This window comes from Dermacentor silvarum, chromosome 4 (assembly GCF_013339745.2).
Source record: "Dermacentor silvarum isolate Dsil-2018 chromosome 4, BIME_Dsil_1.4, whole genome shotgun sequence".
Classification (NCBI taxonomy): domain Eukaryota; kingdom Metazoa; phylum Arthropoda; class Arachnida; order Ixodida; family Ixodidae; genus Dermacentor; species Dermacentor silvarum.
In genome coordinates this window covers 107,181,376-107,201,819 of record NC_051157.2, presented here as the reverse complement: position 1 = coordinate 107,201,819, position 20,444 = coordinate 107,181,376, and the positions used below count along the sequence as shown (strand labels likewise).

The following is a 20,444-nucleotide window of genomic DNA, read 5'->3' as shown; positions in this document are numbered from 1 at the left end:
GCGCTGCCCGCTGCTGCTGTGCTTGGTGTCTCGCGGCTGGACCGCTTCCACGCTCGTAAAACAAAACCTGAACCTGACCCGAGCACTGAAAAGAGAGCGCCCTGGAGCGACCATTTCCGAAGGAACGGTGCAAAAAAAAGGAGAAGTGGACGAAGCAGAAAGGGGCAGCCGCGCGTCCTCGTTGACAGGCACACGTGGTCTTCGCCCCTGCAGGCGCCGTTAAAATTGGCTAATGCGTATAAAAGGGCCACTTTGGCGTGGTTAGCGGAACTGCTCGCAGTGCGGATCAGCGTATACAAAGCGGATCTGGGACGGAATTTTGGAAGCTTTTAGGTAGTAAGTGCGCTTTGCCTTTGGCCGGCCTGCCCTTACTAATAATGTGTCCAGCATCAGGACTGCTGGCTGGATCCAATTTGCTCTTCCCAACAGTTCTGGCGTAATAGCTTTCTGTGAATACGGGCCCTGTAGAGTGCGTATACGTATGCCACGTGAAAATGCAAAGAGAGCCTGACGGTGATCCACGAGATGTGCGTACTCAAGGTCGCGACTCTATTGTGCTAGGCGCGAGCAATCCCGCTAACCACATTTACAGTGTTCAGCAAAGTGTGTCCCATTATAGCAGCTTCTGATGGCAAGAAAAAATTGAAGATAAACAAGAAAGAGGTGCTTTTTTTTTTCTTTTTCTTTTTTTTTTTGTTACAGGGAAGCTAGGCATCGGAGAAGGGAGCGATTCACTGCGCATTCATTGTAAAAGAGTTAATTCGTACCTCCATCAAGATGTTGCGAAGTCTATCAGCGTCGTGGATTTTCGATGTTTCCTTGGTCAGCAATTGCATACCAATATTATAGGGCACACGCACGTCAAGCGACCAAGCTCTGAACGCTAACTAGCATATAAGCGCTACTTTCGAATCGCACCACGGAACAGCGATAATGAGCAAACGTGGTATACGCTTACATGAAGGTGATCACTTCAGCCTTAATCCCGATTGCCTTCACCCCAAGGCGGTATTTAATTGCCTTTTTTTTTTTTTTTTTTAACCTGCTAGACACATGTAGGGTGGCTAGCCACCCTAACACATGTTAGCTGAGAAGCCAGTCAAAGTCGAGTGACGCAGAGAATAAGTGTGACTTCATCGATGAGCGGATCTGCAGCAAACAGAGATAACTATTATAATTAAGCTACACAAGCGCTAGACAAGGACGGGCTTACTCGCCCGCAAGAATTTTTTTTTTTTTTTTTTTTTTTTGCAAGAACAAAGTCATGGCCAACGCCGCCTACACACCGCACATACTCGACGAATGGCTCCGAGCCAGACAAGCGGCTACGACTGCCAAGACGTTGTGCCGCGATGCACGCATTAATTGTCAGGGGTAATTTGTCACGCAGAGCAGAATTTACACCATCCCCATACGGAGTTGCGCAGCTTCCTCACAATGGAGATCCGACATCCAACACTTACTACACGGAATGGAATGAGAACCGCAGCAAATTTAACAGAATCTAAACCTTGAAGCACAGAAAGCCATCACGGCATCGCCGGTCAAAGTGTTCTCTTTCGAATGGTGTAGAAGAAGTCGACCGGCCTACGTGAGCGCGAACGCTTTGGACATGCACTTACAAGAAGAATACTACAAGGGTTCATACACGAGCAGACTGGAAGAACTATAGAACGAGATGAACGTGCACTTCACCCAAGCAATCCCTTAACCCAGACACCCCTTTGCCACCTCATCCCCAACAGCGGTCGAGATCCGTCCACTTACTAGAAATAACGATTCATTCATCCGCCGTCCTTCGAAAGCACGTGACTTTCTTCCTTCCCAAAGACATGGCGCTACCGACCGCATTCCCACGAGACCCGCGCAAATCCATACCTGTCTCGCAATGCATACCTTCCCGGGGGGCGCGGAACAGCTAGCAGGAATCCCGAACAATCGCGGTGGAAGCAATCGAGTCGAAGAATACCTCGGCGCATGCGGGCCTCGCCCGGCCGCACATTTATGTGAGCGTGAATCACACCTCGCATACATCGTAAATGGCAGCGCTGCACACCTCTAGCGGTATTCATCAATGTCGCGCGTGCCTTTGTGCGAGAGGAGCTATAGCCGCTGCTACAGGGAGGTTTATATATAGGGCACTATCGCTCGCAGAATACCACGCGTGCGTCGAAACTACGGGCTCACGTCACAACGGCCGGGCCACAACTTTCGGGCGCGCTTTTATTCGTCGTGGTTGTTTCGGCGAACGCAAAAGAAGACAAAGAAAAAATGAATCTGCAGTTAATTATTGACGAATGAAATACGATACAGGAACAACACGGAGTTAAAGGGGCACAAACACAAACGCGAAATAGTTATTGAGCACGAGCTATTGGACCAGTTGGCGCATGCAGAAGCATCGTTAGTATACACAATGTATGCGCGGTACGATCATACAGTCGTGTCGATACAGCGCCTTGTCCTGTCCACCCGTTGTCCACCATTTTTTGTCCCGTATGCTGCGTTGTGCCATCGCTCTTTGTGCGGTCCTTAACTTGCTCTTGAGCTTCTATGTTAATTTCCGAGTTTCTGCCCCATATATAGTTAGCACCGGTAGGATGCAATGATTGTATACTTTTCTTTTCAACGACAGTGGCAAGCTCCCAGTCAGGATTTGGCAACGGTGTGGACCTTCGGTTCTGAGAGCGGTGTGGGTCTGCGGTTTTCTCGTATATTCAAATTACGATCCGACGCTATCATATACATGTAGGTTGTGGTTAAGTCGTACCTTACGATTTTTCTGACGCATTTTACTTTGATAAATTCAATTAGTTCACCAGCGCCTCTGCGCCACGCGGGGCTGTGCGGTCGGGGCGGCTTGGCATGATTTTCTTGGCCGCGGACGCCGAGACCGGCGCCGGATTTTCTGCAACACGGGGCTCTTACCGCTTTCGCGTTAAAATGGAGCTGGGCAGGCCATGTAGTGCGCAGGGTGGATAATCGGTGGACCATTAGATTTGCAGAATGGATGCCAGGATGCCAGGGAAGCGCAGTCGAAGACGGCAGAAAACCAGGTGGGGTGATGAAGTTAGGAAAATTACAGATGGAAATTGGAATCAGCTAACGCAAGACAGGGGTACGTAATTTGGAGATCGCAGGGAGAGGCCTTCGTCCCGCAGTGGACATTAAAAAAAAAAAAAAAAAAAAATCGTCGTCCCTTCCACTCCGCGAAAATGGTTAACCAGCGAAGCTGAAACGGGTGGACCCGGTGTTTATCACTGGAGTAATATCGAGGGTTCATTAAAATATTTCTCAATTATGAGGTTACACGCACGTTCGGTTGCGACGCAGAGAACGACGTCACTGACGGTATATATATATGCCCGCAGTCCGCCGTTGTCGCTTGCGTTGGATGTCTCGTGTTTGCTCGGCGGCGTGGTTTAGCAGCATTCGGCCGCCCATTGCCGCTTGCGATTCTTCGAAATTAAATTTCTTCAAAATTAAATCTGTCCGTTACGTAAGACAATGAATGGCTCATATTCCCTTAAGGAATGGCTCATACCCCCGTAACGCGGCCTCCCCATTACGACGACACAAGAGAAGTGAAATTCTACGCTAGAATGACGAGCGGCAACGGAGCTGCAGCTGTGGAAGAAGACGACGAACGCGGGAGCAGTGGCACAAGCGCGTGCCGAGCACGAGCGCAACCCGAGGGGCGCCAACGAGCCAGCTGCGGAAGAAGACGACTTTCGCTCTATCCAATGCTGATGATGATAGTTTTCTGTACACAGGCGATTTCGCCTAGCCATATATACGATTTCGCCTAGACATATAAAGCCTCGCTTTAATATGCTGATGATGATGCTATGTTGTGTGCTTAATCGCCGAGGCAGCGCGAGCTGTAAGTTGAGAGCATGCACGGCCCCGGTTGATCGCGCTTTCCGAAAAAGAAAAAAAAAAAAAAAGCATGGAAGGGGAATGCGCTCGTGTTACACACACACACCTCAACAGCGGAAAGATGTGTGACGAAGTGGAATTCCTCGCGGGCGATCGTTTGCCGTTCTTCCCGGATCGGTGTGCCTCCTCGCTCCTCTCCCCCCTTGGCCGTCGATTCATCACGTGCGCGGCGCGAGGAAAGCGCCCGCCTCCGGCGACGCGTCTTCCTCGTCGTCCACGCCAGAAACGGCGCGAACGGAAGGTGGGCCCCTCCGCTACCTCGTCGCAATGTACCTCGACGCCGCCCGTCAGCGAACAATCTCCTATCTATGGCGGCATCGGGTCGAGAAGGGACCCGCGCTGACGCGCACAACACCCCGGCGGCTGGCTGGCTGCTGCAGCAATCGCGCGAGCGAAGTGTGCCGCATACACTCGAGCACACGACGGTCATTTCTGAGCTCAGAGCCCTGGCGTTAACCGATAGAGAGAGCAGCAGGGTGTCACTGCGTATAAGACAGCGCCAACCTTCCTCATAATGAACCACTTCTCTCTCTCTCTCCCTCTCTCGTGGCTCTACGGCGTGTAGAATAGTTTGTCGCCTGATTGAAGGGACACGTAACTATATACGTGAAACAACGGTGTATCTCGTGATCAACATTCGTTCAACAAGGGATGTCTCAGGCTGAAGAAGCCAACGTTCCGACAAGTGGACCTGTCTTCGCCGGGGCAACGTATAGGCTTCAACTTGACACATGTCCCAATTGTTCGACGTTTCCATCTTCCTGTGAATCTCGCTCGTGTCAAATTTATTTCGTAACAGACATATGTTTCGGCAGGACTCCTACACTTGAGACATGCCTCGAGGACTCAGCCATGCTTTGATTCAGCAATAACAACGTGCGCCTGCCCCATAATGCGAGCATTTACAAAATCGTTACTATATTTTGGTTAACTGAACAGTTAAATCACTGATTGTCGCACAATTTACGATGTCCACCGGCGGCGCCCAAAAGTGCGCAAGCCAATTACTACGACCGTAGCTGTTTGAAGAAGAGTGACCCGCCGTGGTTGCTCAGTCGCTATGGTAGACACTTCTACGGGCAAACATTAAAAAGCTATTCGTGCGATGTTCCAGCTCGAGCATCGCACGCATAATGCGGAAGACATGTACAGAGCTCGCTTCCACCAGCTGCAGCATCACCAGCATCTTTTCGTCCATTCCCACTTCCCTTTATCTCATTATTTCTACATTTCAATTAAGAAACGCGTTAACTTCCCCCATGCTTTCCTTGGGTTTACTGTCTCTAGGCTTCATGCGGTTGTAAGGTAAAAAAAAAAAATCGAGTCTCTCGGTTTATTTCATTCTCCTCGCTTATACAAGCAGCGTACGCGTATACGATCGCGCACGCTCGCCGAAAACGTCGGGCCAGAGCCCGAACCCTCGTCGCTCGTATTTCAAGTTTCGGACGTGGCGTTGGTAAACGCCTACAGGTAACACAGACAGGCCGCGCAGCGTGCCACCGAGCCGTAACGAGGGATCGCGCGTAACGGGCGAAGACAGAGAGCCAGACGACAACGAGCTGGTGCGGCGCGCCCGGGGCCCCAACGGGCGCGGACAGAAGACGAAGCACACGCAGAAGGCCAAGGTACCGCGCAGCTGCCGCGCTGCGTGGAACGGCGCCAAGGCACCGTCCTAAAATACGGCACCAGCGGCGCGAGAGCGGCAGGATGCATCCATCGGAGGAGGCGGGCCCGCCGGCGGACAGGCGCGGCTGTGGTAGTGGTCCAGCGAAGACAGAAAAGAAGAGACGCGACACCAAGAACAAGGGCGTTCAGACACACGCACAGACAGCACGGAGAGAAGCCGGGAGAGGGGGGGGGGCAGGCGCGAAGAGAGAGAGAGAGAGATAGTGTGTGTATGGGGTGGGAGGGCGAGGACTCTAGGAGGTCGTCGTTCAGGGTCGCGGAGCAACGCACTCCGGCGTCGGGGAGGAGGAGCTGGCGACGGGAAGTGAAGGGGCGTAGTGGCCACTCCGGGGTGGACTTGTATTTATGTGGCGGCGTATAGATATATATACTGTAGCAGCGACCGTATATAGTGCCACGGTGAACTCTCGAGCGACGAGCTACACGCTGTGTACTGCAGCTGTATCAATGGTGCCGCACCGAACACGATGTTACCCGGTTATAGAAGAGGGGGCGCAAATTAAGACACATACACACGGATGGCACGCGTACATGGCACGCGGACAGGACGAGCGCCAACTTCTACTTAATCTGTGTAGTATGTCTTAATTTGCGCCCCTCGTCCAATAGCTATGTGTCACTAACTAGTCCAACAAAAGTACTACTATGTTACGACACGGGCGCAGCACAGATTGGTGGTTGGTTGTTCCCTCAATGTAATGGTGCAAACACACACGCACACACGCACGCACGAAAGAAGAAAATCGGGCGGCAAAGGGGGTCAGGAGTGTAAAGAATTTCTGAGAAATGTAATTTGAAATTAAGAGTTAGATATTCTAAGAAATTGGCGTGGCAGCCAATACCAATATGCAGTGAATAATAAGTATACTATATGCTATAATAGCTACTGCTTGCTTTGGGAAAGGACACAAACGCTGCTCGGCGCCGTCAGCAACTATACCGCATCTACAATTGCACCACAAGACAACACACAAACGCTGCTCGGCGCGGCAGCGAGCGAATTGAGCTTCGTATGCGCCTCGCTTCAAAGCGAACTCGAAAGCACAGCGCATACGAAGCTACCAGCACACACGGCGCATGCACTTTGTCCACATCGCAGATCGCTTTGAAGATGAGGACCGCGCATTATGTCCACATCGCAGATCGCTTTCAAGATATGGAAGCCCACGCGGCGTATACGCAGCAGCCGCCGCCACATTTACGGAACCAGACGTTTTCTGGATTTGTACCTGAAGTATAGTAGAGTTACCGCTCCAAAATTGAAATGCAGAACCGCGGGCTCTACATGAGACGAAATTTCATTCTTTCCGTTTGAACACGCAGTTGCGCGTTGAAGAGCAAGATGATACAGCACATGCATGTGACGTTCTATACTTCGTTCAAACGAAGGATGGATAAAAAGCGGAAATTTGTTTGCAGAATTCTTCCAAAAGTATGGAGTTTCCGTAAGTTTTCGACATCAATATGAACTCCTGCTTTAGCAGACGTATGGCCGCAGTTTACGAAGTCACAGAATTCATTGCGCGAATTTCAAGTTGGCGTCGCCACCATGTATTGCCCTTCGACGCCGTTTCGGGAATAACTGACGCGCCGTTATGAGAGATACCTTTTTCGGTATTCCAGAAGCGTACAAATACGCTTTTACTCCAGCTTGCCTTATCTTATATCCTATCCACATTTTATATACTTCGAATCGGCGTTGTCATGACACTTACACTTTTTCCCCGAAACATAAGATAGCGCGAAAAAAAAAAAGTAATACAGGGTCACATACCCTGTATTGAAGGAGAAAGAAATGATTACCCAATCAAGTGGCTGTTTACACGAGAAACCGCCCCTGTTTACTTACCACAGGGGCGATGCGGGTACACGATGATGCTTACCTCTATTTCTGGCGTAAAAAGTTGCTCGTATCCTCTCGCTGCCCCCGCAGGGCACTTAACTCACGGCGTGCCTCTTGACATTTCAGATGCCCGGTTTGTTTAATCGATCCCGTGGGGGCCGGTTCACCACTCGGGAGCGGCGACTGACTTTCAAGGGGATCATTTCATTTTATTAATATTATCTTTACATTTGTGAGGCCGGGGCACCACGTTCACCTCGGGGTTCAAAGAAAAAAAAAGGCGAACAAAACGACCCCACCAAAGAAAGAATGCGAACTGCTAAGCGCTTTTACGTGTTCTTACTTGCCCCGTGAGTTGCGCTTCGCATGATATTTCAACGTTGCGCAAAGCGCAAGAAACAAACACGTATTGGACACAGTATATATATATATATATATATATATATATATATATATATATATATGTATAACCTCGGCTGGCCGTGCAATGAAGTATAAAGGAAAAAATAAAAATGACTGTTCCTGGAGTACAGGTGCGGCTGTGGCTCTCCGTAAAGCGAGAAAGCACTTTGCTAATGAGTATTAGGCACGAAACCATTCCCAGGGCGCGCTTCTTCGGTATAGGCGTGCAGTTCAACTCACGTCAAGAAAGAAAGAAAGACAGAAAGACTGAAACGGCCTTGCAATACAGTCTTTTCTCACAGTGAACCGAACTACAATGTGAAAGAAAACAATACCGAACACTAAAGGGAAACCGTCTAACCGAAAGGCTTCACCGAACTAACAGCAAGCAGTGAATGTCAGCTCAAAGCCTTAAGGTAAAAAAATAAATAAAAAAATAAATAAAAAATACAGCAATAACGCGTCACAGATGTTTCCGAAGATAAACTGAATCCGCTTTGCCCCCGATTGCAGACGAGAAAGAAAAACATTCCATGTCTATCACATTTGCGCACTCTATTGAAATGAGAGGTCTCTCTAAACGAAACACTGAAGGACCAGATAGCCGCGTTCCATGCCTGAACGGGTTCTTTTTATCGAGAAGAGTTATTGACGGAGGAGGGACGTATAAATGGTCTTTTTCAAAGTTTCTCAATCTTCGTGGATATTAAGCGGTGTATCGCAATTGTACATAGGGCACTGAGGAGACATACAGAATTTAAAGCAGGCCAGAATTAACATCAGAAGAAAATTAAGAAAAAAAAAAGAAGTAAGGCCAGTGGGCAACGCCACATTAAAATTCCCCTACCAGCTTCGCCTGACGCCGCAGATTTTGATGTCGTCTGCTTGGGGCTGTTTACTACTTCAAAAATGATTCTGCCTCAGAAAATAACGAAAAGAGTGGATGAACCTGTCAGCCTGACAACTTTCCCGTACGTTCCTCGCAGAAGGAGGAAACAAAATGCGCGTAAACAACACGTCACAACTACGTCACCAAACGCCACGGTTTCGGTGGCAAATTCAAGGGGGGAAGGTGGGCCTATCGTTTTCCTTAACAAAAGAGTAATTTTTTTTATTGTGATAGCAATTATATAGACACTCAAAGCGGATTTCTGCCATCGGCGTTGTCGTCGTCGCCGTGAGGTTCCGTATGACGTCAAACGGCGATGAAATCGTCGCCGCGCGCCGTATGCTGTATGTGAGAGTGAAAGCACGGCGGAGAGCAAACGCGCGTTCTGCGCCGTGCTCCCTGAAGGGTTGCAGAATTAAGCGTCTCTTTCCTCCTTTACAATCACCATATATAGAGAGCAAACGCGACTTCTTCCGTCGCGCAAAAGGCCGTGGGGGGACGGGAGGGAGGGAGGGAGGGGAGGCGACGTTTAGCTGCGGCACCAAATGGATATTTATATAAAAAGTTGTCGCAGTTTCACCGGAAAGGCGAAGCATCAATTGCGATAGCACATTAGTAGAAAGCTATACGGAGTAAGGATACTATAGTTTTATCAGCTGTATAAACTTGGACATGCAGCAGCACCAGCAACGCGCAGAACTGTTGACGACGCCGTCGGCGTTTTGCCCGCGTTCGCACCGAACGCGTGCGGCGTTGGTGACTGTTGCCGGTGCCTCTGGGGGCGGCTCGGATGTTTTCGACGAGATTAGAATGGGACACTCGTCGAGCAGCGTCGGAAGTCTGCACATTCCATAATGGAATGTGCAGAAAAAGTGCTGATGCCCACCTCTTGCGCAATTTCTCGGATAGTCATACGACCGTCCCGCATCACCACAGCGTTCACTTCGGCAATGACCTGGTCATTTCGGCATATGCTGATGGCCGACCGGAGCGTGGCTCGCTCTCCACCGATGTGCGGCCGTCTTTAAACCGATTGTACCACTCCTTAATCTGTGTGCTGCTCATAGCATCGTTACCGAAAGCCGTCTGAATCTTCCGAATGGTTTCCACTTGGCTGTCGCCCAGTTTCTGGCAAAATTTGATGCAGTAGCGCTGCTCCAGTCGCTCCGTCATTTTCCTTGCAATAAAAAAACCGACGAGATCACTGCGCACTACCTCACTCAAACGCTGCGTCCCAGCGACTGACGCTATCGGCAGGCGGGAAAAAATTCGCGCATGCGCACGAAGGTTCAAGGTCGGCTGATGCAAGCGCGCTTGTCTCATATCCATCAGGTGTTCGCAAAAAAAAAAAAAAAAATTGGAGGACGCTTAAGCTTCGCCTTTAAGAGTAGAACGCGATGGCGTTATGGGGACCCGTGCGCATCGCAACGCGCGGCTGTAGGTCTGGTATAAATGCTGGAAAAGGGGTTTGTGTTTGAGTTTCCTCGTAGCAGAATTAGGTTTTCTCGTACATTCAAATTACAATCCGACGACAAATCCGACGCCGAATGGTAAAGGCGTACTTTACCATTTTCCTGACGGATCTCACTGTGAGAAATTCAATTTTTGTTCACCAGAACCTTGCACCACGAGGAGGGCCTGCGCGGTCGGGGTTGGGGATGATTTTCTCCGCCACCCGCATTGCACGCCGGTTGCCGACGCCGGATTTTCTGCGACACGGGGCCCTTAACGCTAGTCGCGTTAATAAGGTCGGATACTTTTCTAACAGACCTCGTACGACACACAATTGACACAAATTGTAAAGAATTTAGGCTCCCATGGGGAAGTTGAAACGTTAAAACGCTTTTAAACCCTTTTGGTCGGTGTTCCGGCCTTTTATACCAATAAACTTTCTCAAAGTATATGGTGGTTTCTGCTGCCTAAAATGGCGACAAAGGTACTATCAACATTTCTTTATTGTAAACACTTTCTTTAAATATGTAAGCATTGCTATGCCTATACCCAACGAGGAAATTCGTCCATCCGTCACGTAAGACGATCGCTTTCAAGATAGTGTCCGCAGCAGCGAGTGAATTAACCTTCGTGCTGCCTCTCGATTCGACGCGAACTAAGCGGCGAGAACAGAGCGCACACGAAGCTATCAGCACTCGGCGAACTCTGTCCCCATCGCGAATCACTTTCAAGATAGGGCCCGCGCGGCCAAGCAATACGCAGCCGCCATCGGAGTGCGGTTGATCACAGTTCGTAATGGTTCGACGCGGATGGGTAAGATGCTAATGAGCGATAACGGCTTAAAATCGGACCGTCATCAGCGTATCTGGCTCCGCCACCTGCAGTAGCTTAGCTTGTTTGCGTCATCAATTCACCTTGCGCAGCCGTCCGCACCAGTCGGTGTCGCCGCAGCGCTGTCGTTTGTACTGGCCGTATCAAGTTTCATAACATTGATAATGACACTGGGCTGCGTGGAGATGAGCAAGTGGCACAATGCTTACGCTATACTTAGACAACTCCCAGAGGAGTTTCTGCGTGAATGTTTCTTTCTTGCAATCTTATACGTCAGCCCCACCTTTCAACACATTTGTAACATTTTCGCAGGCAGAATCGATATTTCGCAACACTTGGCGCAACATTCGTAAAATCGCAGAAGGAGCTAAAATTCGTAAAGCTTACGAGATCAATTTGAGAGGCTTAATTGGCAGGTCTGTCACAAAGCTCATTGGTCGTGTGCTCACCATACACGTCACGGTGCCTCAACGTGAATATATGACGTTCTCATGCCGCTCAGCACGAGGTCCTAGCTACGGTTCAATACCCGACTGCGGCAGCCGCATTCCGATGGGAAGCGGAATGCGAAAACGATGGTATATGGCTGACCCCCCCCCCCCCCCCCCCCCCCCGTCTTTGTAAAACTTCGCCCTACTCCACGCATAACTTATCGCTCGTTCCGAGGCCCCGCCGCGTTCGTGTGTGTCAAACACGCCCTTCCTCCAGCTCTCAGCTGTGCATTTCAAACTTCCTTTGCGTATCTCGGGCACGTCGAATTTGACACACGTTCTGTCTAACCGGAATTGGCGGCGCCGCAACTAAGGTGGCCGCGCCTTCTATTTTACGTAGCTCCCTCAATATATGTTGGCCGATTAAATGCCGTTCGTACAAAGCGGAAGTTCGCTCTAAGCAGGGGGTTACAGGAACTCTCGAAAGCCGAAGAAAAACAAAGGATCGAAGAAATCTGAACAGATGACCTGCTCACAGCTGCAAACGGTGGTTGGACATACGTGGTTATGGTGTATAGCCACCCTATAATGTGGCAGTGCAAAATAATGCGCGATGCAATGAAGCCGAAACTATATATTGCGCCGTTCCTAACTCCTTCTTAAGCCTCGTTCGCTCTGAGTTTGAAAAAAAAAAAATCCAGAAGGAATTCACATTGCAAAAACCAGCCGACCTGCGAGTGCCGTCCCATTTAAGCGATTTGCATATCGCGGGGCTCAAATGAAAATAGCAAAGCAAGGAACTAACAGTATACGCTTGGCAAGAGAGATACGAGAAGCGCTCAGCCGCGGTCTTAGCATTTAACCTTTGTTATACCTTTCCTTGCGACGCTTCCCGTCGCCTTTTTTTTTTTCCACGGCAACCAGCTCAGCGCAAGACATGGTGAAAACGCAGTTTCGTTAAAGCGACACAGCGCTGTAACATGAAAACAGATATCTATATTAGACCTATATCGTCATTTTTCTTTGAGTAAGTAATAAGCTGTCAACGCGGTCAGATACGATTGATATTATTACTACTTATTTATTCTTATTTAAATTTGTTTAATGAGGAAAGCGCCCGCTGATGAGCCCCTTATGGGGTTTCACTGCCACCCAGTTGCAAGGAAGCCGTGCACCTTGTCGTGTTTTAACCAAAAAGAAATACAAACATAAAAAAAAAATGGAAAGCAAGCGCACCGCTCAACCGCACGCGGTCGTATGTCACGCGGCTCTTGCACGGAGAACGTGCAGCGGGGGGTACCACGTGACGAGGTACCGCGATGTCCAGCAAGTAAAAGTGCCTAACTGAATACACAGTCGCAGCAAGCTGCGAGAGAAAAACAAAACATAACCTAGAAGCGAGAGGAGGAGGGGGGGGGGGGGGGGGGGGGGCAAAGAGAAACGATGGCTGGAGAACGTCAGCAACAGGCGAGCGCCCGTCGGAAGGCACGTATCCACAAGCGCCCGCAGCGTCCAGCGAAGGGGAGGCTCGAGGAATGTGGCCACAGCTCTCCACATCTTGATGGCCTCCGGCAACTGCCAACAATACCGACCGCGAGGAGGGGCGGCGAAAGTTCGACGGCACCGCGAAAGGCAAGTCGCGCGCAAGAGAAGACAAGCCACGAGAAACCTCATACGGAGGCGGCAAATGGCGCGCGCTACGACGACCCAGAGAGCCGCAACAGTGCGCGCGGTCAGGTTCAAGGTGCATTCGAACAAGTTTCCTGGGGCGAGTGAATGAGACTACGCGTCCCGGGTTTTCTTTCTTTCTTTTTTTTTTTTTTTTTTTCTGCCAGCGGTCCTCGATGCAACGATGCTACCAAGACAAATGAAATGTTCAAACGCGGAGAGGTGTTCGAGGGACACATCTTGGAGGGAAAAAAAAAAAAAAAATGTTGCAAGAATCTTAGGAAACTTCAGAATTGCATGGCAGAGAACTTAAAGAAAAGTTTAACTGTACTGTACCAGCCGGTTCGCTAGGCTCCTGTAGTAAACTGAAAAACGAGATTTACTACATCGTTATCGCCGTGAAAAAAAGAAGGGGGAGGGTGATGAGAGAGGCCTCCCGTAAGCAGCCAAGCGTGCGGCGAGCCCTATTGTGGGTAAGTCAAGCGTTCAGTGCTCAGATCACGTAACAGACAGCAACTGAAAAGTTCAAGTGAAAGCACATCGAGCAGTGGGTAGACGCTCACTGCGTATGTTACGCAACGCAGGGGCACTACACTCAGGCAGCGAAACACGGGAGACAAAAAACACATGCAAGAATTTTTTTTTTCGGTTTTTTTTTTTTTTTTCTTTTTCGGTGTCCCGTAATGATATATCCAGCTAGCGGCATAAAGACTCGCACAGGATCGGATGTTTGCATCGCACAAACGATCTCTCAATATATGTGGGCATATATATCGCATCGTGAAGTTGCGTATTTATTTCACTTTTAACGACAACAGCTGCATATGAATCAAAGGCAGTGAGTGCACGCCCCACGCGTTCAGTACGATGGCAACAGCCTAAAATAAGGAACGCGCCGGCACTGAATTGACAGCTCCGCCGGATCCTTCGTTTCGGTGCCAAGAAGCAACAAAATACGAGGCGCAATTGATCCGAAAGCGCGCGACACACTAAACCGAAACGTGGGACAAACACTAGCCGTCAAAGTGCTCGGCGACACAACGCGCGATGTCGCGTCGGCTTGCTGTCGCGACGAAAGTTGGGCGGCAAAATCGGTTCGCACTCGTCTCCGGAGCGCGAGGCCCACTCACCCAAAAGAGAAAGTTGAGGATGACCACCATGTACTTGAGGCAGACGTAGCATCCTTTTAGTGCCATCTTGTCGTATGTAGTCCGTGCGGCTCGAGATCACACACAAATTAGCACTGTCGTCGCGAAATTCCCCTCGTCGTACGACTTATCGCCACTGCTTCAAACACACGCACGCTCGCCAAGTTTCCTCAGGAAGAACAAGCAGCGAGCGGCAGCGACAGCTCCTCTCCTCCCTTCCTCCGCAGATCAATAACGGTTTCTGCGCATGCGCGCGGTGTCTGCCTCGCACCTCTTTTTTCTTGTGAAAACAACGCTCGCATTTCTCTCACCTGTAAAAGAGAAAGAAAGCAACTAGACTTACAACGCAACAATCCGCTACGCTTTATTGGCACTATCTACCACTCGAAGCTAGGTCAAAGTGCGTGAAAAGCTCCACGACAACCATAATGGTAGGTGGCGCTGCACTAAAAATTCGCCTGATTACGTACGTAATTAGTTGAGACATGGTAATTACCATAGACGATGTCATAGACTATTGCATTTGCACTAATATTGTCAGTCGAAACGTGGTATAAAGCACGTTAAACCTCTACACCCTAGACTACCGTGCCCTAGACCTCGAACATTACGCAGCGCGCAGGTTCATAAAATCTCGGAGGCCACAACAATTACTCAAAGCAGTGTTGATTCTGCTTGCCAGATGGCGCCACTTAGCAAATTTTGTTGTGTGATGCGCTTTACGAGAGGAAAACGAAGCTCTAGGGTTTGAACAGCGTTCGAATTACCAGTATATCCATGGAGGAAGGAAAATATAGGAGAGAGCATACCGCAACGCGATTGTCGCCGACTGTGATGGTCCAACACGTGATAAAAACGTCACAGCATGGAGGATACGTCAGAGCGCGCGGTAGGTTTTAGTACTCCCGGTTGATTTTTTTTTTCTATGCCCATTCGAAACCATTTGAAACTTTTGAAATAATAAAAAAAACAAGAAAAAAAAACAAAACAAGGAACAATCTTTTTCCTTCCTGCATGTGAGCAGCTGCGGCCGAGTGCGTACCAAATAAAAACTACCGGTAACCAAACGTCTCGGCTCTCCGTGATCTGTGGGCCACCACTGCTGGGTACACTAATACCCCTGTCAAGCGGGCAAGTTAAGTGCACTTACGGGGAGTGCACTTCGGGACCTTGAGTGACACTTTAGGCTACGCGGTTCTAAACGGGAAAACAGAGTGCACTCGCAGGAAAAAAAATGGCGGCAGACTACGAGCGCGTTTTGTGAAAACGTAGATTAAAAAGAAAAGTACTTCTAAAAAGTGATTGTCTTACGTTGTATGATTAATTAAAAACAAACTTAATCTATGTTTTTTCAACAAAAAACGAAAATATTTTTTATTTAAGAGTGTGGCAAGTCAATGCCGGCCAAGAAAAATGCCTAGCCAATCCAGAACGACATAGCAGCGTGCGACGAGGCGGCATTTGATCCTGCTCGAACAGAATATGAACGCGTCTTAGGCTATTATTTGTGTGCAAGAGCTGTTCAATCACTAAAATGAACTTCCGTGTCCTTTTTTTATGCATTACATTTTATACCATTGACACCGCTGGCGACGAGGCTACGCACTCGGCCAGCAAAGTGCGTTCCGTGAACGCACTTCGACCGGAGTACACTCTGCGGCGAGTGACACTCCACTTGCAACGTTTAGATTGGGCAAAGTGCACTTAAACCGAGTGACACTCTCCGTAAGTGCACTTAACTTGCCCGCTTGACAGGGGTATTAGCTACAGTGCCTAGAAAAATTCTAGACACTTTAACGAAGCGTTCGCTTGCCAAGGCTGGCTGCGTGACGTAATGCTCCCTCCTATATTTTTTTTCCTCCTTGAGTATATCCCAAGGATCTACATCTACATTACCTAGCTTACAGAAGTACAAATACCTAGGAGTGTGGATCAAGGAGAAAAATGAATGAAGCGCATGTAAACACACACACCTATGCAAATGGGGGAAAGTAAAACACAACAACACATGGGGAAGAAGATAGCCTGTTTTCAGTGCAACATTTGGTAGCGAGCTTAAAAGGTACCTGGCTCTCGGAATTTTGGCACTAGTTGCAGGTCGAATATCTAAAAACTACAACAGACAGAGCAGGCGCCAACAGCGATAATGGTGTGCAGAGAACAGGCACAGATGAAGCTGGCTATATTATGTATAAAACTATCAATGACAAGAAGCATCATAAAGCAAATGTTACACCATAATTCAAAGGTGTGCGGGCATTGACGGTCACATCAGGCTGCCCATAGCCTAGTAATTGATAAAATACTTACTGTGAGGATGCCGATTCATGCATAACAACTGGAAATGATCCAGAAACCGGTGAACATGTTTTCTTGGATGTTTCAGAATGCATTCCGCATACATGAGGATGCAGTTGTCCGAGGTCTGGGGTTTCAACGATAGTAGAGGTAAATGCAAATGGACTTGTGGATGGCTTGTTGCTCCCAACAACGGACACAGTGCAGAGGCACAAAGAACGAAGATTTCTGGCACCTGCCACCACTTCACTTCAATGAAATGCCAGAGATGCATTATTAACGTGTTTCGAAACCATATTCTAACCCATTTAACACCTATAGTGGACCGGCAAGTTTCTTATTCAAAGGCAAAACACCACTTCCATGAAAAACATGAATAGAGCATAGAAGATGGCATAGATTGTGTCACTCTAGAAGGTTGCAAAGAAGTGTGTGGACTTTCACACATATCTGCAAATGTTTACTTCAACCGACGCCACACAAAAGAGTGTTAAGGCCTACTGTGCATAATATTGAGCTATTGCATCACTGCTTTGAATTAAAACAAAACTACAACATTTTTTTTTAAACCACAAAACACATGTGCATGCCATGTGCTAATTAAAAATATCAACACCCATGTCCATACAAACAAGTTTTTATTGAAAACACTGGCTGAAATGATGCTCAGAGGTATCTTAGACACTTGGCTGAGCAGGACGCACGAGGAATGATTAGACTTGCAAGTTTGCCTTCACTGGCCGACGACAGTGACCACAGAGGCAACGAACCAAGGTGCCACAGAAAAAAAAAAGGACAAAAGACAGTGGTTCCTCATCCGTTTCTCAGACAAGCTCGAAAGCCATGTGATTTGGCTCTTCAGGGTGCAGATGACACTATGACGATGCAGGGACAGATTCTGGTGGAGGTGGTGGCCCTTCCTTGTCGGCTTCCGCGGCTGTTTTAGACTCCTCCGGCGTAGCGGCCTCCTGGTTGTTCTCGTCGGAGCGGTTCCAGACGCCCGGCTCCAGTGGCTCCTCCTTGCCTGGTTCCTTGGTAGCACTAGCAGGAGCGTTCTGGAGGGAAATACACAGCAAAACACAAGTTGAGGAGAGGATAGAGGGAGATTGAAAATCCTTATCAAACTTCGGAAATTCCCAATGCATTAAAGGCAAACAGCAGTTATGCTGGAAGCCTGGGTCCAGATTTTACAAGCACACCTTTTCCTGATCTATTCTCTTTCCACCTTTCATTACCGGCTCACGCTGGGCATTTCACCAGGATTGGCCACCCCAGAAAGATTTTAAAATTTTGTTGTATACCGCAAACCTTTCACAGGGCCATGCAGGAGTGAACATACAACGGGTACAAAAGAAAAGCTCCAAAGAAATAAACGGCTGAGCAAGTAAACAGTTTGACAATACGAGAAAAAATACGAGCAACACAAAAGGGTACAACGTAAGAAAACAATTTTCCTCCATTAATCTGTGGGAGAACTAAAATGTAAAATATCTTAAAACCCAATATCTCCTTAGGTCCCACTTTCCTTCACTACCCTCCCCAGAAGTGCTCTCTTCTCCTCTCATTAACTCCATTCAGTGAAGCGACAGCAATGGGTGGCGTCAGTTGACCGAAAAGAGAGAACTAGAAGAATGATCCCTTTATTGTCCAACCCTTGATCGCCCTCAACGTGACACCAACTGAACGGAAGGTTCCCAGAAAAGTAACGTATTTATTCGATTATAAGGCGGTCAACAATTAGAGGGTGAGGGTGCAGTTGGGGGACCCCAGAAAAAGAAACCTAAGTATGCACAATAACACAAGGAGATATAGAGTAGCTGACATATCATTCAAACTTGGTGGGGATTGGCTGAAGTACCGAATTACTACACAGACAAAACACAGAATGGTGACCACGAAATAGGGGGGAAGAGAGCTTACACACACTGAGGCAGGGAGAGGGTGGGGTTCCCTAGTAGATAATGAAACTTGATTGGTGATAACTTTTCCTTGAAGAGTGACTTTATGGCAGTGTGCGCCGCAATGCTGTGCAGCCACACTATAAGGCAAAATCCGTGCTGCCATGAAGCCACAGCTGAAGGAAAGAAAAATTTGTATATAAACCTGCACTCCACCTTTACTGTTAAATTTTCCGAATTCTTGGTTTGGGCTCATGGCATCAGAGGCGCGCGCGGCATCAGGGCACCAAACAGGATTGCTTTTCCAATGAAAATTTTTTTTTTTTTTCGATATTTTTGGGCTGCCATGTTGGGGGTATGGCCCTTACACGAGTCTATACAGTATATGTGTGACAATACACTAATGCCTCACTTGCAAAATTGTTTGGTACAATTTGCACTGGTGTTTAAAATTTGGATCGCTGGAGAAGTGTACTGCTGCCACCGTATTAAAGCAGTAACATTATCAGCCTCGCATATGAGAAGGGAGGAAAGGGGGGGGGGGGAGAGGATGACTTCAAGGTTAAGGATTCTGTGAAAAAGCCTCGCCTTATATTAGAGTAAATATGGGAAGTGGTGCACAATGAGTACACCTTCCCCCTTTACAGAACAGACAGCTGGCTCTCTTGTCACATCGGTGCTCTCACAACTTGTCAATCAACCAATCGACTGCTTTTTACCCTCGTGACATCACACATGTTGACACTGCAGGCGTCGCAATGTGCAAAGAAAGCATAGAAAAGCCCGGAGAGGAGCACGGGATTGTTCTTTGAAGTTGTGGCTTCTTCACAGTGCTGCCATGCTTGCTGAAGATCATAGTCATGGAATTCTGTAGACGACGCATGCTATTTCTTTTTTATGTGTTCGAAATCTCACAGGTTATTTGGAGTCCTTTAATGGCCAAAAGCAATACCCAGGATATGAAAGACACCATGGCAGGGGGGTCTGGATTAATTTCAAGCCTTCATGCCTTCTGTAATGTACACCGACATCTGAGTGAAGGAATCGAACCCCCGCCCTCGTGCCCGGCTGCAGAATGCCATAGCTACTGCGAGCGGGGCACAAGCAGAGAGTACTTACAGTCTCGGCCTGGGCGGCCATGCGGTCAAAGATGTGCTTGTACATCTGACGCTCCTTCTGCAACTGCTGCTTCAGCTTGACAGTACAAATGCTGAGCTGGTTGCGGGCAGCCTTGTTGTTCGAATCAATCTTCAGCACCTCCTCGAAGTCCTTGCGGGCAAGGTCAAACTCGTTGGTTGCAACGTAGGCCTAGGAAAGAAGCACAGAACAGGAGGCGGATGTTTTAAAAGAGATGCTAATTTCCGTTACATTTTTTTCTTAGAAGATACAAGCATCTTTACAAACATTGTTCAATTTTATCCCACAACCTTGATTTTGGCAATTTATCTTTTTTATGACATATATCTCGTTAATAAAACTTTTATGCGGGAAAAGTGCATTCATTCTGCTTTTTATTTATGCATTACATAAAATACTGAGTGCAGTAGTTCCTTCAGGAAAAAAGATCTGGCATAACCTACAAAAAACGCCTATTTTCCCCATGGTAGGGAAAAAGTTAAGTCCCTTGTAACAAGCGTCGGCTGTACAAGTTTACTTTAAATGCTGTTTCTAACTAAATACACAACTATTTTGCCGACATTGCTTAAAATAACAAATATACTTACTGATTATGCTTACTGATTCACCCATTGCCCTCAGCATCAATTTCACACGGCACTTTTCTTTCTCGTTTAGCAGTGTGCCACCAAAGTGACACTTACCCCCATATAATTAAACATTCTTCCACTGAACAATCCCCCTCTGCTCAAGAAAGTAGGTGGCAGCGCCACCTGTCAGCAAAAATGGTCACTGCACTTTATGGTCATCCACGGAAATTCTCAAGAATTATAGTGTGTGTGT

At 48.2% G+C, this 20,444-nt stretch overlaps 2 protein-coding genes across 2 annotated transcripts in view; both read right to left on the bottom strand.

Moving 5' to 3' along the window:
• Window positions 1-14,500, bottom strand: part of LOC119450487 (CD9 antigen) — a 92,942-nt gene extending 78,442 nt beyond the window's left edge. The window contains exon 1 of the mRNA XM_037713949.2: window positions 14,272-14,500. Within this exon, the coding sequence (XP_037569877.1) occupies window positions 14,272-14,337 (66 nt within the window). The 5' untranslated portion in view covers window positions 14,338-14,500. The remainder of the gene's footprint in view (window positions 1-14,271) is intronic.
• A 2,708-nt stretch (window positions 14,501-17,208) lies between these two features.
• Window positions 17,209-20,444, bottom strand: part of LOC119450486 (peptidyl-prolyl cis-trans isomerase FKBP4-like) — a 16,186-nt gene continuing 12,950 nt past the window's right edge. Inside the window, exons 6-7 of the mRNA XM_037713947.2 lie at window positions 19,605-19,793; window positions 17,209-17,642 (exon numbers count right to left, since the gene is read on the bottom strand). Of these exons, the coding sequence (XP_037569875.1) occupies window positions 17,463-17,642; window positions 19,605-19,793 (369 nt within the window). The 3' untranslated portion in view covers window positions 17,209-17,462. The remainder of the gene's footprint in view (window positions 17,643-19,604; window positions 19,794-20,444) is intronic.